The sequence below is a fragment of the Oculina patagonica genome, chromosome 11 (assembly GCF_052425735.1).
Source record: "Oculina patagonica isolate OP01 chromosome 11, crgOcupat, whole genome shotgun sequence".
NCBI lineage: Eukaryota > Metazoa > Cnidaria > Anthozoa > Scleractinia > Oculinidae > Oculina > Oculina patagonica.
In genome coordinates this window covers 302,498-316,955 of record NC_135768.1, presented here as the reverse complement: position 1 = coordinate 316,955, position 14,458 = coordinate 302,498, and the positions used below count along the sequence as shown (strand labels likewise).

The following is a 14,458-nucleotide window of genomic DNA, read 5'->3' as shown; positions in this document are numbered from 1 at the left end:
CATATCTATAAGGAGACGAGTACATTACAAAGGAGTGTGACTAATGAGAGTACAAGCGCCAGTTTCCTATCAGTGAATAAACGGGACAAGGGCAATGAGGGCAAATGAAAGGTTAAGTCTACATTCAATCCTTGTGGCCCATCAGGCTGAAGCTTATCCTGGTTTCTGTAGCCTCAGCATTAAATTAGCCTGCGTTGCAGACGAACTAAGCCCTGGACTATATCGAGGTTTTGTGACGTCCGGCTGCGACACAGGCTACATTAAATTCACCAGTATCCATTTTTACACCTGATTGAGAGTAAAGAGTCCTGAGAGTAAAGAGTCCTGCTCAAGAACACAACACAATGACCCCAGCCAGTGCTTGAACCCACACCGCTCGATCTGGAGTCCAACACACTAACTATTAGGTCACTGCATTTCTCACATGCTACATGCTGCCAATGCTGTTACTGCCACATGCCGCAAAAGCTCTGTTAGGTCCCTGAGTGCATTATTTCTTTACAAGACCTTTTCATGAGGGGTGGGGGGGGGGACTTATTACAAACCGTAAATGAGTAAGGGTACATATAAAAAAAATAAAGTGGACTTTGAATATTTAAGAGCTGTTTAGAAACACATTTTTACAGGAAATCATACACTGAAGCCTAACACTGGTTTATATAACATTTAATGTTTAGTGACTTGGCAGGTTCATGCAATGTTGTCTTGTCCAACAATATTTTGACATGAAGACTTCATGAAGTTAGAACTTTCAAACTTTGGAGCAGAAGGCACCAACTCTTACATCACTATGCCTTACACTTGTAAGCATTCCTCAGTGAAATACAAGCAAGTGTTAATAAAAATAGAATCTGCTGAATCTGTACCAAAATTATTTACATTTTATAACAAACTTCTTCGGATCTGTGTTACCGTTTCAAATATCTTATCAAAAGAAATCAATTCCAATAACACCAAACATCGAAAACAAATTTCGAAGTTCCACTGAATTCCAGTGAACCGCTTAAAAGACAATTTTACAAAATAGCTACACATGACATCTTACCTATAGTTTACATGGTTCTTATGAACTTTGAAATTCATTTTCAGGCTCTGATAAGAAATTATTGTTGGTGTTATCACATATTATTACTTACATCTCTATCTTTTAAAAAGGGTAAAAAATAATGCAATAGGATTTAAATTATTCTGGTACTTGTTTTTTGTCCAACTTTAATTAAAATTCCCCAACTTCCTGGTGGCATTAACTGTAAACAATATTTACCTTACACTTTAGACATGAGTATTGACCTAACTTGTTACAGGAACCACCTAGGAAAAAGGAAAACCAATGAAATGCCTACTCAGATCAGAAAAGTTAGCATACTGCACAAAAAAGCTACCGGTATATGTACCATGAGTGATGTACAATGAGACATAATAATTCTATAGCATCACAAGTATGCATTGTGTGCAGAAAACACATTCCCAGGTTCTCTCTTCTTCCTCTCCTGAGGAGTATGCAGGGCTGCAAATAACAGTTGGTCAGCAGACATTGGCTGACCAAAATTTGCTTATGTCCGACGAAATCCCAAGTGTGGTCAGACATATTATTCGGACAATTTTTTGATCGTAAATTATTTTACGGCAACATTGACTTAAAATCTGTTCAACCACAATTTTGTGTCTTAGTAGGACATATGTCCTTTCAAGTGAAAAAAATTATTTGCAGCCCTGGTATGAGACCCTGGGAACAAGGTTGTGTATGTAAAGCTATACTCCCTGTATGCATTATGTGCCTATAATGCTACTCAATAATAACATTTTTATCTTTAATTTTAGCTTTCTTCTTATCATGATATGCACATATACATATCATTTCTATATTCTCTTTAATGAAGCAGGACTTCTTTAGATACTAGCCATCAAGCTGAATGTGAGTCTCACCTAGCTCTCTAATCATTTATAGTCAACCCCCATGCATTCTGGCTCAAAAACTGTAAATATGAGCTAACCATAAAAGATACGTGCAACTCATCTGATTAACTTACATTTTAATGTCTCAGATTCTAGCACCTGACATTTGGCTTGATGTTCAAACTGGTCGTCTTCACACAAGAAGGATGTGCAGAACGAGCACACAAATATACGGCCACCTGTGGAAAACAGCATAACATGTAACATAATTTTGGTAAAATTAAAGCCTTTACACACAAGAGTAACAAATTTCAAAACTGTTATAAAATCTTCATGATCACTTGGTGATAGTCACCAATTAACAACAATTCACAGCCGGAGAATTATTGAACTACATGTCCATTATACTCTTAAGGCACATTCATCAAAATTACTGAGTAGAGAGTTGCGTGTAGGATTATATTCCCATGAATTCAAACTGGATGGGTCAGGTAGGTGGTTCATGTAGATAGAGGGTCAGCATTTGGTCCACATGCATTTCAATAATGTCATATAAAATTTAGGTTTTTTAAAAAAGTGAATTTCAGTCCTGGATCTTGCAGTAAGTTTGGTTAATTATGAGATATGAACACACTACCAAGCATTTCCAACAGATAGGGTTGTACATACCATGATCCCACACTCCTCGGTCACACTCGATGCATTCACCGTCTCTGAGAGCACATTCACAAGCGTGAGTTGTTAAGCACTTTTTGCTGTGACAGATAAATGCCTCACAAAAATCACAAATGGCTCCCTATAAATAGTATAATAAAACATGACAATTTTAGCCCTTCTCATTCACAAATGTCAGCTAATCAACATTTAATATCCTGTTACATTACTGTCCTGCAGACAAGAGGTGAAAACAAAGAAAAAATCAACAACTGACAGATATTTTCTTGATCTACCAGCAAAATCTCCCAACTAACAATAGAAGAGACCTATGAGAATTTCTAAGGAGAATCTATATTTCCATCAATATAGAACACTCACCACCATCCCAAAACCAGTTGTAAAATTTGTTCCATGTTTCACAACACAGTCACCAGTTTTTGACATGCACTTTGTTTTTCCTAGAGAAAAAGAAATTATTCCACTTTAAACATTGAAAGTTATGTTAATATCAATCATTGAGCTAAACAGTTTACAGCAACAGTTGTGTATGTTTGAACTAAAAATCTTAAGATTAACATTAATACAAATTAATTGTCACAAGGGAAAGTAATAAGCAAGCATTTTCCTTCAGGACTGATACTACATGTATAATTCACACATTCAAAAGTATGTGCCATGTAAAGGGATATTGGAGTTTAAGCTGTTTTATGTCTCCATCAAAATTCAAACCAAAATGTTGCATTTAACTCACCACAATTTCCACACATAGGTAACTTTTGAACTGAGGAGCAGAAGTAGCAAAATGCTCTGTTTTTCTGTCGTCTGAAAAAGGAAATTAATGTTGTATAATTATGTACATGTATTTAGGAGGCATCACAACACAAACAGAATTTCACTTCACAAGGAACCATTTTATGGATAAAAACTTTATCCTGATATCATAAATGAAAACTTTAACTGAGAGACTACAGGAAATTTACTCATGACAAACTTAAATATTTAAGCTGCTGCTGTTATGACATTGTTTGCTTTGATAGTAAGTCATTGCCTAGGCTGGGGTGGGTAGAAATTTTTATCTACTTTACAAGGAGATATCTGCAGCTGCAACCAAGGTGTTCTTTATAAGTTCTGTTTTTTAGCTTGGCATCTACACTTACTCTTGACAATGGTTTCCAATCTTTTTTGGGACAAAATTTTTATTTTGTCTTACATGGCCTAGCATGAGAAAAGTAATATGACAAATGTCATATTATAATTCTTTTAAATTCCGAAAGACCCATTACTTTCGAATTTAGCACCCTTTTTGTACTGCTTCATTTGGGAGATTACTACTTTTAGACGATCATTACTTTGGGTTAGGTAAAACACACATTGTGAGAAGGAATTCTGCCAGCATCATGCTGCTTTAATTGCATTAGTACATTTCTCCAGACTTCAAACTGACAAGACTGTGTAGGTACCTATAATAGAGGTTTCCCCCTACTTCAGTCATTGTTGGTACCCACCTACGTAATTATAGCCACTTTTTTGAGATACTTTAGATAGTAATCATTTACAGCCATGTTAAACTGAAATGTCGGTCATGCCCTCATCCCTTGACCCAAACCATAGAGATCTCTTGCCCAGGGATTGGGTGGCAGGATTAAGAGACAACTGATATTTTAGGCTGCATAAATGTTGGCCAATTTTATTTCCTTTGGTGAACATTTGGCGATCAGTTTGTTTCTTCTCATAAACAGCGCTTACTGATATTCCTGTAAAAAAAATAATTCTGATCACATGTATCCAAGCTAGATAGAAGAAAATGATTTCATCAATATTTAATATTTTTTAATTATAAATGCTGTTTTTAAAAGTATCGGGCTTACCTTTTACACTTATCACATTCCTGAATACAAACAGAGAAAGCAAAGACATTAGTGACTCATTCCTTCGTACGATAAAACAGAAATAAGCTTATACTCTAGCAATATAAGCTCAGGAAAGCATCTCACCAAGAAGAGGCCAAAACATACCATTGTTACATTACAGAAATACTCAGTTATAGGTCTGTCTCGAGCTTCTCTTATTCCTCGTTGACGTTCCTTCTGCTTTTCAGCCTTTTTTCGAGCCCCTGTCTTTTTCTTCGGCATTTTGTTGTTAATGTTTGTCGTGTTCCACGATTTTCTAGTCTTTAACAAACGTGAGGAAGTAAACGAACAGGCGCTCGAATCGGGAGAGGAGTCTGGGGCGATTGCGTGAAATCCGCTGACCACAAGTCAGGCGTAGGGTCAAGGCGTAGCGCAGGGTGGAAATTACAGGAGACTTACAAGGGAAACAGAATCTGCTGATTAACGCTCAGACTTACCTGCGATCAGGCGTTCTTTTTCGAAAGGAGTGATACGTAGGGAGGGAGGGCATGATCTCAGGTTGCGCTCAGACCTACGACACAAGCATCATCATAAGCGGCATAAATTCGAGACATTTTAATCCAGCAATTTTGGCGGGACCGCACCCGTGCAGTGCGTTTGAATGCTGGGAAATGACGTCCAAGGGGAGGTGTCTGACCAGATTCTATCTGATATGTTTAAGGGGACGCTATAAGCAACAAGTTTATTTGACAGTACAGAACACATAAAAAAAGTGGGCTGTTATTTTTGGAACTTTTGACACCAGTCTCTGGAGTGTAGTAGACCTAATCCTTCAAAACTAAGGCCCGGTTTAGACGCCGGGTTTTCATGAGCAGAGCCTAATACCTGGAATGAAGTACATAAAAACTTCAGCGTCTTAATCAATTGAGAACGGCTTTTTTAATATGGAACGGCTCAGCCGTTCTTTCCGCCTGGCTTGGCCGGGAATTTTGACTTTGGAACGGCTTTGGTTCAGACGCCGAACGTTTCATGTGCAAGCAGTTGAACTCAGAAAGCATGGGTCATGGAGAGTGTTTTAGGAAGGCCCGTGGAACGGCGTCTGAATCAACAGGCGTACTTTTGTTTATTTGGGTCGGTCCAAAATTCAAATTAAATTCGGCGTCTGAACCGGGCCTAAGACAAACGTGCTGCTAATTTGTTTGTCAGAAAGAAAACTGGGAAACAGAATGATATTATGACATTTTTTAAAATTTAAAAGACATTATTGACCCCCTTATTAAATGTTAAAGACGTAAATGGTATAAGATAGACAACAAGTCTTGTGTAACGCTGGTTATTGGATGTTTTCTTTATTGTGTTTACCAACAAAATGCTTGTAACCACTTACATACATTTGCTATTGACTGTTTGACATTTGCACTGTTTAAAGTTAACAACAACCACCTTTATTTACCCTTTTTTATAACAATTTACATTAAAAACAAAAGAACTTAAAAGTAAACAGTAAAAAAAGAAGTACAAAAGTGAAAAAGATAGAAAGCTTACAAAAGATCTTTAAATATTTTTTTAGACTTTTTTAATTGTAACGTAGACAAGTCTAATAATAAATATGTAGTTTAAAATTGCTTGTTCAATATTGTAATTTCTTTGTCTGTTATTGTAATTCTAATGTAATGCAATTAATAAATTGTTTAAAAGTCGTTCATTAAACGGAATGCAAAGTAAAGTAAGTAAAGGGATGGATAACAATGTAATGTATTATAAACAAGATGCAATGAACGTAAACTGATGTCAAGAATGTTCTATATAATATTTCATTTTTCAATAAAATGAGCGAAAAATAGAGCGATGTTTCAGTGTCATCTTCGCACCAATATCAAGTAAAAAATGTAACGGAAAAGACAATTTATACTAAAAGTAAAGGTGTGAAATATGATGAATAAATTTTAGAGTCCACTGTTTTTTCAAATTTAATTTGATTTCATTTTTATTTTATATATTTATTTATTTATTTATTTTTGTTTATTTATTTATTACTGCTTTTTTGTATTACTTTTCCTATTTCAAAATATTAGTCAAAGTTGCGAGTTTCTTTAATTTTTTTGGTTCGCGTAGCCATGGGAACCCCGTATCCCGAGTTCTCTCTCTCGTAGACCTTGCTCCCCATTTACTCCCTGGTTCCCGCACCTTATCAACAGCCCCTCCTTCTCCCGGTTCCCATCCCCATGGGAAACCCGTATCCCGAGTTCTCTCTCCCGTAGACCTTGCTCCCCGTTTACTCCCTGGTTCCCACCCTTTGTCAACCCCCTTGCTTTTCACGACCGAACATATACATTCCCGTTGATTTAATCCAAATGGGGTTGTCTATGCAAGGCTTAGGTTCATGGTAATACGGTGCAGCAAACACAGTGTGGTCAAAACTCATAGTACCACAAAATGACGAAAAGCTGGGTATAGTCGGCGAATCTAGAACTTTTTCACTATCGTTAGAATTAAGCCCGAATTCTCTCATCTTCTTTTCATAAGTGCCGTGTATTCCAATGTACGAGTCACACACATTTGTTAGATTTTCAAATACTGGCAAAAACGAAGCCGGTGGATCGTGATGTAGTCTCACGTCATGGAAGTACACTTTATTCATGTCATTCAGCCACAGATGAAATGTTTGATCACCGAATGGATGACATAACATCTTATTCTTATCTTGTGCCAGGAATTTGTCGATCACATCTTTTGAGAAGATCACGAACGCTTCATCAGCCCAGGTGATACCAGCCTCGCAATGGAAATGCCCCCATACAAGGTCATTCTTCGGTCGCAGCGGAAGCTCCGATAGAAGTCTCTTCAGACATAAGAAATAGTCATCATCGATCTTAAGAAGATACTGAAAGTCAAATTTGGCCGTAGCCCATTTGATCTGATTGAGAAATCGTTGTCCGAATACCAAGCCTCCAGCGACCGGTAGAAATTCCAGATCATTATAGTGCTTTTTTTCTTGTACCACAAGGGCGCGTTGATCAGGGTCCGAAATGATACCATCAGTAACGAAGACGCATTTGACCTGTTTAAATTAAATCAAAACGCAGTAGTAGTTAGAGCAGTTTGTAAAACCAAAACCAAAGTAATCACTCTAGCCAATCACAAAGAAAACAGACAATCTAGGAAACCAATTAAAACTCGAAGCAAATACATGCAGCCGGCACGAAGCGCGGGAAAACGTGCGCGAGCGACGTCACGATTGGTTTTGGTTTTACTTCTGAGTAGCTGAGAAAGTGGCGCGAGGATTTAAACCAATCTCAAAGCGTAGTAATGCAAAACCAAAGCAAACGCGAATTACTTTCGACATTCAAGTGAAAACCGCTCTAGGAGTAGTTTTCATTAACTGTCATAGAAGCAACTAAAGATCTTTACGTTGGTTTAGAGTGCTCGCGTTTAGGTCGAAACATGGCGCAACGCACTATTTAATAATTAGATGGCAAGCTCGAGGCTATCTTTAAAACAGGGAATGGGGAATCGGGGAATGGGGAATGAGGAATGGGGAATGGGCTGGGGAATCTTTAAAACGGGGAATCTTTAAAAGCGGGAATCTTTAAAATGGGGAATCTTTAAAAGCGGGAATCTTTAAAACGGGGAATCTTTAAAAGCGGGAATCTTTAAAAGCGGGAATCTTTAAAAGCGGGAATCTTTAAAACGGGGAATCTTTAAAAGCGGGAATCTTTAAAATGGGGAATCTTTAAAAGCGGGAATCTTTAAAACGGGGAATCTTTAAAAGCGGGAATCTTTAAAATGGGGAATCTTTAAAAAGACGTCTGACAGAAATCGGTGGTTTAATTGACAAATTTTAACTCGGTGCGCGAAGATCTCTCGCTTCGCGCCGAACACAGCGTACCGTAGTTTACAAAGGTACTTGATGGTCGACTTTTTCCGCTTGAAATTGTTCACAGAAACTTCTAAAATTCATTCAGTTTATGTACAGCAAGTCGACCAAAATACTGAGCGAAAAATAAAGGAGAAAAATTTAACCAAAAGTAACTTTATTCAACCAAAATTCGAGGCCAAAAACCAGATAACGGCACTTTATAAGCGCGAGCTTCGAAATTTACGGGCCGGGAATAAACAGATATATAAGCAAACAGAATTAAAACACTTACATCAAGCTGCCTTTACCGGCATTATGTACAGTAGCCCATAGAGGTGAATCAGTGTTGAAAAATAAACATTGCTGGAGCTGCAAAAATGACCAGACGATTCATCGAAAAAGTTTTGAATTTGATGCGTACGTGACAAACCCAACTCAGTGCAGCTCAAATTCCCGCCAATCATGTGGTTTTCCAGGTCGGAAGTTCAGTTCCGCCATATTAATATTTTATTTTATATTTTTCACGACTCGACAATGATTGGAATAGAGTTCGAAAATTCACTAATGGAAGTTAATCTACGTCTGTAAACGCTGAAATAAACTACAGTACATATCGGCGAAGGGTCACGACATCTTGCAGAAAGTGGTCACAAAGAACAAGTCCGGATAAAATGTAGGTTAAAATTTATTCGTGGGCGAATAGCAATACCGTATTTTCGTTTATTTTTTCATCGTCAAGCGACGTCGAGGGGTTTTCTAATCGTGAAAACTCACCAACGTGTAGAACAAAGTGACAGATATACAATCTGTGATAAATAAAGTTTAAACTTGACCGTTGCGACATTTCCTGTAAAATTCTTGCGCCATTTCCTGTAAAATGGCTAGCATGTTAGAATAATGCCGGTAAAGGCAGCTTGATGTAAGTGTTTTAATTCTGTTTGTTTATATCTGTTTATTCCCGGCCCGTAAATTTCGAAGCTCGCGCTATAAAGTCTATAAAGTGCCGTTATCTGGTTTTTGGCCTTGAATTTTGGTTGCATTAAGTTACTTTTGGTTAAATTTTTCTCCTTTATTTTTCGCTCAGTATTTTGGCCGACTTGCTGTACATAAACTGAATGAATTTTAGAAGTTTCTGTGAACAATTTCAGGCGGAAAAAGTCGACCATCAAGTACCTTTGTAAACTACGGTACGCTGTGTTCGGCGCGAAGCGAGAGACATTCGCGCACCGAGTTAAAATTTGTCAAATTAAACCACCGATTTCTGTCAGACGTCTTTTTAAAGATTCCCCATTTTAAGGATTCCCGCTTTTAAAGATTCCCCGTTTTAAAGATTCCCGCTTTTAAAGATTCCCCGTTTTAAAGATTCCCGCTTTTAAAGATTCCTCAGTTTAAAGATTCCCCAGCCCATTCCCCATTCCTCATTCCCCATTCCCCGATTCCCCATTCCCTGTTTTAAAGACAGCCCAAGCTCGAGGTCTATTTAACAATTAGACGGCAAGCACGAGGTTTCTATCGGCTGATAGTTGGCGAGGGGCGAAGCCCCGAGTCAACTATCAAAAGCCGGTAGAAACCGAAAGCGAGCAGTCTAATTGTTTTAGCATAACCCAGCTGCCGATCTATTAAACACAAAATATAGCTAGAGTTGATTATTTGAATGTTTTGTTGGTAAAATTCCGCAAAAAAAAATGAGCGCGCGCACCAAGAGCCGTCTAACGATCAATAGAAAGCACCTGTGTAGCCAATCAGATCGCGCGTTTTGCCAATAGACGGCAGCTGGGTTATGCTAAAGGCTAATAATTGGCGCTGGGAAGAGCCCTGAGTTTAAAGCTGTTGGTGCTGTTCACTCACAGGCTACGGAAAAAGTTTAAGATGTAAGATTTATGAAAACCAAGGATAAGAGAATTGGGCTGAGTTTCCCTTTGTCTCAATTGGTAAAGGGGGGCTTTCGCATGCACCTCCCTTTAAGTGGGTATACACTCTTTATCTCTGATGATTGCGCCAGGAATCGGGCCTACACCTCAGAATTCGCGCCCTTCCAACTGCCTACATTCAACACACCCTTTAAAATAAATGTTATTTACCTGACTGTGTTTACAGTGCTTCCACCATGTGGCCCTTATTGCCTGTCTTCTGTCAGATCTTTGTGGTGCACTGCCAACAGTAACCAATAGCAACACTCGTTTCTTACGATTTCCCAAGTCATTGAAGTCGGTCTTTAAGACTGGGATGGGTTTGTCTTCTTGTGTTTTCTTGTCTAAGCTTATTGGAAAGCTTTCGTTCTTTTGATTGCTTTGTAGCGTGACTGTAGGTAAAGTTGAGCCATGAATGTAGCCCATCATCATAAGAGAAGATGAAAATGCTATAATTAGCGCTAAACCTGCTAAATACAGGAGGTATCGTCTCACATGTGCACACCTCATGATAGGCGCTGGATTGCAGTCCAGTCGGCAACTAAGAGAAAAGTGAAAAAATAACATTTCGATTACACTCTTTTCTTTTTATAAAAAAATTGTTTTTCAGGCCCACGCTAGATATTCTTAATTTTCTGCCGATGTTAGACTAAAAATATTCTTGTGAATATTCTTAAATTATATGTTTAGTTCATGTCTTTTGTACAGTATACCATAGATGTGTATTACGTGTACCGTTCATCAAACTATCACTAGCATCGAACATTTGGCTAGTGCAGGTATTTATCGTTTTATTGGCTAGTTTTGCCGTTTAGGGAAAGGAAGAATTTTATACGGTTTAGTAACAAACATTTAATTGTATAATATAATTTGTATTTTACAAATTTTAAACACACAAAATTACCATGATTCTTTTCAAAATCTCAGCTTCTCAAAATATTCTTAAAATTTCGCAAATTTCAGCCTTAACATTCTTATAAAAAAATTCTCACATAAAAAACAGTGTAGTTGCAATATCATAACGGAAATTAATTTACATCAGAGATCAATTTCATCAGCAGCACACAAAGATCATAAATTCTATGATAGTCTTTTTGCGGTGGATGTTTGCCTAATATTGGCTCGTGGCAAGAATTGGTAGCAATGATAAAAAAACTGTAAGTGAAAGTAAATTTCGTCCTTCTTCATAGAAACATGTTCTATGTAATTTGATATTTATGTCGGGTATGATCTAATGTCACAAGACATTTGCTCATATCGACCTAACTTGATCATAAGTGTATCGCGATATATGCCGGCTCTTTGGTATAATTAGGTGATTAAAATCTTTTCATATTTCGTGAGTATTAACTCAGAGCTCGCCTGGAAAAACTGATTATCCGGTGTCAGGATCGCTTTTAACAGCATTTTTAAGAGTTTTAATACAAAACGTTCCTTGTATTTTTATATTTTAACCCTTAACAGTCACTGAGTTTCCACACAGGGCGATTTTGACTTGTCTTTCAAGTGACACTTCCAATACAATACAATACAATACAAAACAAAACCTTTATTTAGACACGATGGGATAAAAAGCTACATAGCTTGTGGGGTCGTGTGTAAATAAAACATTAATACTAGTGGATAAAAACATTAAAACTATATTGAGGTAGAAAACGCTAAACTAATTGCTAAAAATAGAAAAATTGCTAAAATTGTTACAATGATAAAAAGATAAAAAGCGCTAAGAACTCTTACAATAGAGATTGTTAAAATTGATATTTTTAATTATGTTCGACTTGTTGATCATTGTCACAAAACTCCTGAGGGACATCGCCTCGTGACACTCTCCCGGTAAAAGGTTCCAGAGCACTGCCCCTCTGTAAGATGTCGAAAGTTTCATGGAATTGGTATTAAATGATGGGGGATATTAAATGATATTAAATGATATTAAATGATATTAAATCCAACGTATTGTTCACGCGTTTTGCAGGTTGTGTAAATATTCACAAGCGTAATTACATCACTCTAGCTTCACATAGGGTCCTCTTTAACACCACAAAAAGAAACGATATCTAAATTTCTCTGTCATGCTCCATGTTCATGAGTGGAATCGGTGGTCAAAACATGTATTTATTTGAAACAGTGTACACGTCAGAAATGCGACAAGGATACGCGAGAGTTGCAAGTAAATACGCGCAAAGATTACCATTATATATACTGTTCGGGCGGTCAGTGCTCGTGATAAAACATGTTGTATCTGACCCAAAAAACAGTATTAAAATATTGACTAAATTTTCGGCATCCTACTGTTGCCTTCGTTAGAGTAAAATGAATAATTTAGGAAGTTTTAAAACTTTTCACGGTCCCATAATAAATGCAAATAGGCAAAGGTATTTAGAGTGGAATGCAGAGACTCCAGGAATAAGCGTTTATGCCGGCTTTTCAAGCCACGCTTTAGTACTCAGTATCTCCACATAATTGGGATGAAGATGTCCAGTCGACTCCACGTGCTGTTTAAATAATTACTAAGTCATTATTGTCTCTAGTATTGTCCCCCGGAAGTTGTTCCAATGTACAAAAAGAACACGATTTGCATTTCACATTATATAGCCTGCATTTCATACATGTGAAATACTCATTTTTCACATGGTCACTACAAAATGACCAATAACCGGCTCAAGTCAGTAATATTCATGATTAATTAACTTAGTATTGGCATAAACTTGTGTCAAAACACTGTTCTTATATTGATTCTTCTCTGTTTTTTCCGCAATTATTCGAGCGTGCGTGGTAGTTGTCAGTGAAGCATGTTTCTTCATTCCCGTTTATTTAAGCGTGATTCGCATAAATAGAAACTAATGTCACTCTTATTTTCTTATTAATTCCGTAAAATTGGGATAATACCCAGATCTTATTATCGGAAGTTTTTTATATCGATAACGCAGTATTTCTACAAATTATCGAAGGCACATAGTTGCATTTTGAGAGCAAATATATCTCCCATTATTTGGCTATCTTAATAAGCTCACAAAAATCGCTTGAGTAAAATCTGATGCCAGGAAAAAATAAATTGAGTAAAATTACGCTGGTATTTCCTATTGAAACGTATTCTCTTTGCGGAAACTAAGAAAGCAAAAGCCCCTCACTCTTTCTATTTCTGTTCGTGACCTGCCATATTGGCAAAGCCTGAAGAAATGATAATATGGCGATCGACCACTGAAGATGTCACGAACATACAAAACTAGTTTTATAATCGCTAAGTTAGCAATGCGTGTATTGCTGATAGCACAATGCAGTGCAGTGAGATTTTTTTTATCAGTTAGTCATGAGTTTGCAAATAGTTTTTCATCTAATTGGCGACGACTGTCAGCGTTTTTTCTCATTCCATGTGGTTTACGGTGCTGCAGTTCTATTTCCAGTTTCAATTATATCTTGCTGCCGAGTACGAACAAAAAACGATCAGTACAATATTAAAATAATAAAATGCATTAAAACACACGGGTTTACATAATTCGTTTTAAACTGGCCCACAAGGAGTATAACAAGCGAGAGTCGCTTCGTGTGATTGAAGTGCATATATCATGAATGGGAAAATTACGTTCCCGCCAAGCCCACGTCAAAAAATTACGAGGATTGATTTACTAGTTCTTTAATGTTTTCCTTCCTTATCGCCAATCTTCGATCGACGCAGTGCTCTTTAACACATAGTGCCGAAACATTTGACAAGCCACATAAGTATAAAGGACTGTAGCTGTCTTCCTCAGTAGACAAATGATACAAAGAGTTAGAAGACATACCCTGGCCTGGTGTGAATTTCAAGACTACATGTATATAAAAGTCGCCATGTAGTCTATAAATATTATTTCCCGTGTTAACTTTGCCCACCTTATTTTAGTTTGGATATTGACTTGCCTATAAATAAACTACACTTGGGCTGAATGGCACGTTTTCTATCGACATGACACTGCTGATATGGGTCGTTCAATTTTCAGTTTATTAAAGAGTCCTGCATTGAAGCAACCAGTACTCTCAAACGTTTTGCTAATTTTTTTTTACCTAAACTTCTTGTTAAAACAATCCGCTATGGATATGAAGTATTATTTAAGGATACCGTAAATTTCTCACAATAGCGACCCTCCCAGTGAACGATTAAATACAACGGCTGAAAGTAAAATTCGAAAGTAAGAACCTCAAATGTAACTAAATTCGAAGTTTCTGAAAATACCAGTAAGGTTTATAAAGTACAATCAAACATACTTTTCATTGCTGTTAAGCCATGGAGCAGATTCTTAATCTAAAAGCCA

The 14,458-nt window shown here is 37.2% G+C and overlaps 2 protein-coding genes across 3 annotated transcripts in view; both read right to left on the bottom strand.

Moving 5' to 3' along the window:
- Positions 1-4,742, bottom strand: part of LOC144629942 (zinc finger protein 330 homolog) — a 6,399-nt gene extending 1,657 nt beyond the window's left edge. Inside the window, exons 1-8 of the mRNA XM_078488200.1 lie at positions 4,569-4,742; positions 4,422-4,441; positions 3,305-3,375; positions 2,932-3,011; positions 2,566-2,692; positions 2,031-2,135; positions 1,265-1,311; positions 1-5 (exon numbers count right to left, since the gene is read on the bottom strand). The exon at positions 1-5 is cut by the window's left edge and continues 113 nt beyond it. Of these exons, the coding sequence (XP_078344326.1) occupies positions 1-5; positions 1,265-1,311; positions 2,031-2,135; positions 2,566-2,692; positions 2,932-3,011; positions 3,305-3,375; positions 4,422-4,441; positions 4,569-4,685 (572 nt within the window). The 5' untranslated portion in view covers positions 4,686-4,742. The remainder of the gene's footprint in view (positions 6-1,264; positions 1,312-2,030; positions 2,136-2,565; positions 2,693-2,931; positions 3,012-3,304; positions 3,376-4,421; positions 4,442-4,568) is intronic.
- Positions 4,743-6,451: 1,709 nt separating this feature from the next.
- On the bottom strand, positions 6,452-10,709 carry LOC144629851 (uncharacterized). Of its 2 annotated transcripts, XM_078488075.1 has the most exons (3): positions 10,344-10,709; positions 6,667-7,464; positions 6,452-6,558 (listed from the first exon to the last, which is right to left on the bottom strand). In XM_078488075.1, the coding sequence occupies exons 1-2, from the start codon at positions 10,680-10,682 to the stop codon at positions 6,703-6,705; spliced, it is 1,101 nt and encodes a 366-aa protein (XP_078344201.1). In that variant the 5' UTR covers positions 10,683-10,709; the 3' UTR covers positions 6,452-6,558; positions 6,667-6,702. The 2 variants fall into 2 exon arrangements, with proteins under 2 accessions (XP_078344201.1, XP_078344200.1); XM_078488074.1 differs by having other exon boundaries at positions 6,461-7,464.
- Positions 10,710-14,458: the final 3,749 nt, after the last annotated feature.

What these genes read in the sequence shown, in the direction of transcription:
- LOC144629851 (XM_078488075.1), bottom strand. Translation starts at nt 10,682, where the DNA reads ATGAGGTGTGCACATGTGAGACGATACCTCCTGTATTTAGCAGGTTTA. An exon ending in AGCACTGTAAACACAGTCAG is followed by an intron (nt 7,465 to 10,343) that starts GTAAATAACATT and finishes TAATTTAAACAG; the next exon opens with GTCAAATGCGTCTTCGTTAC.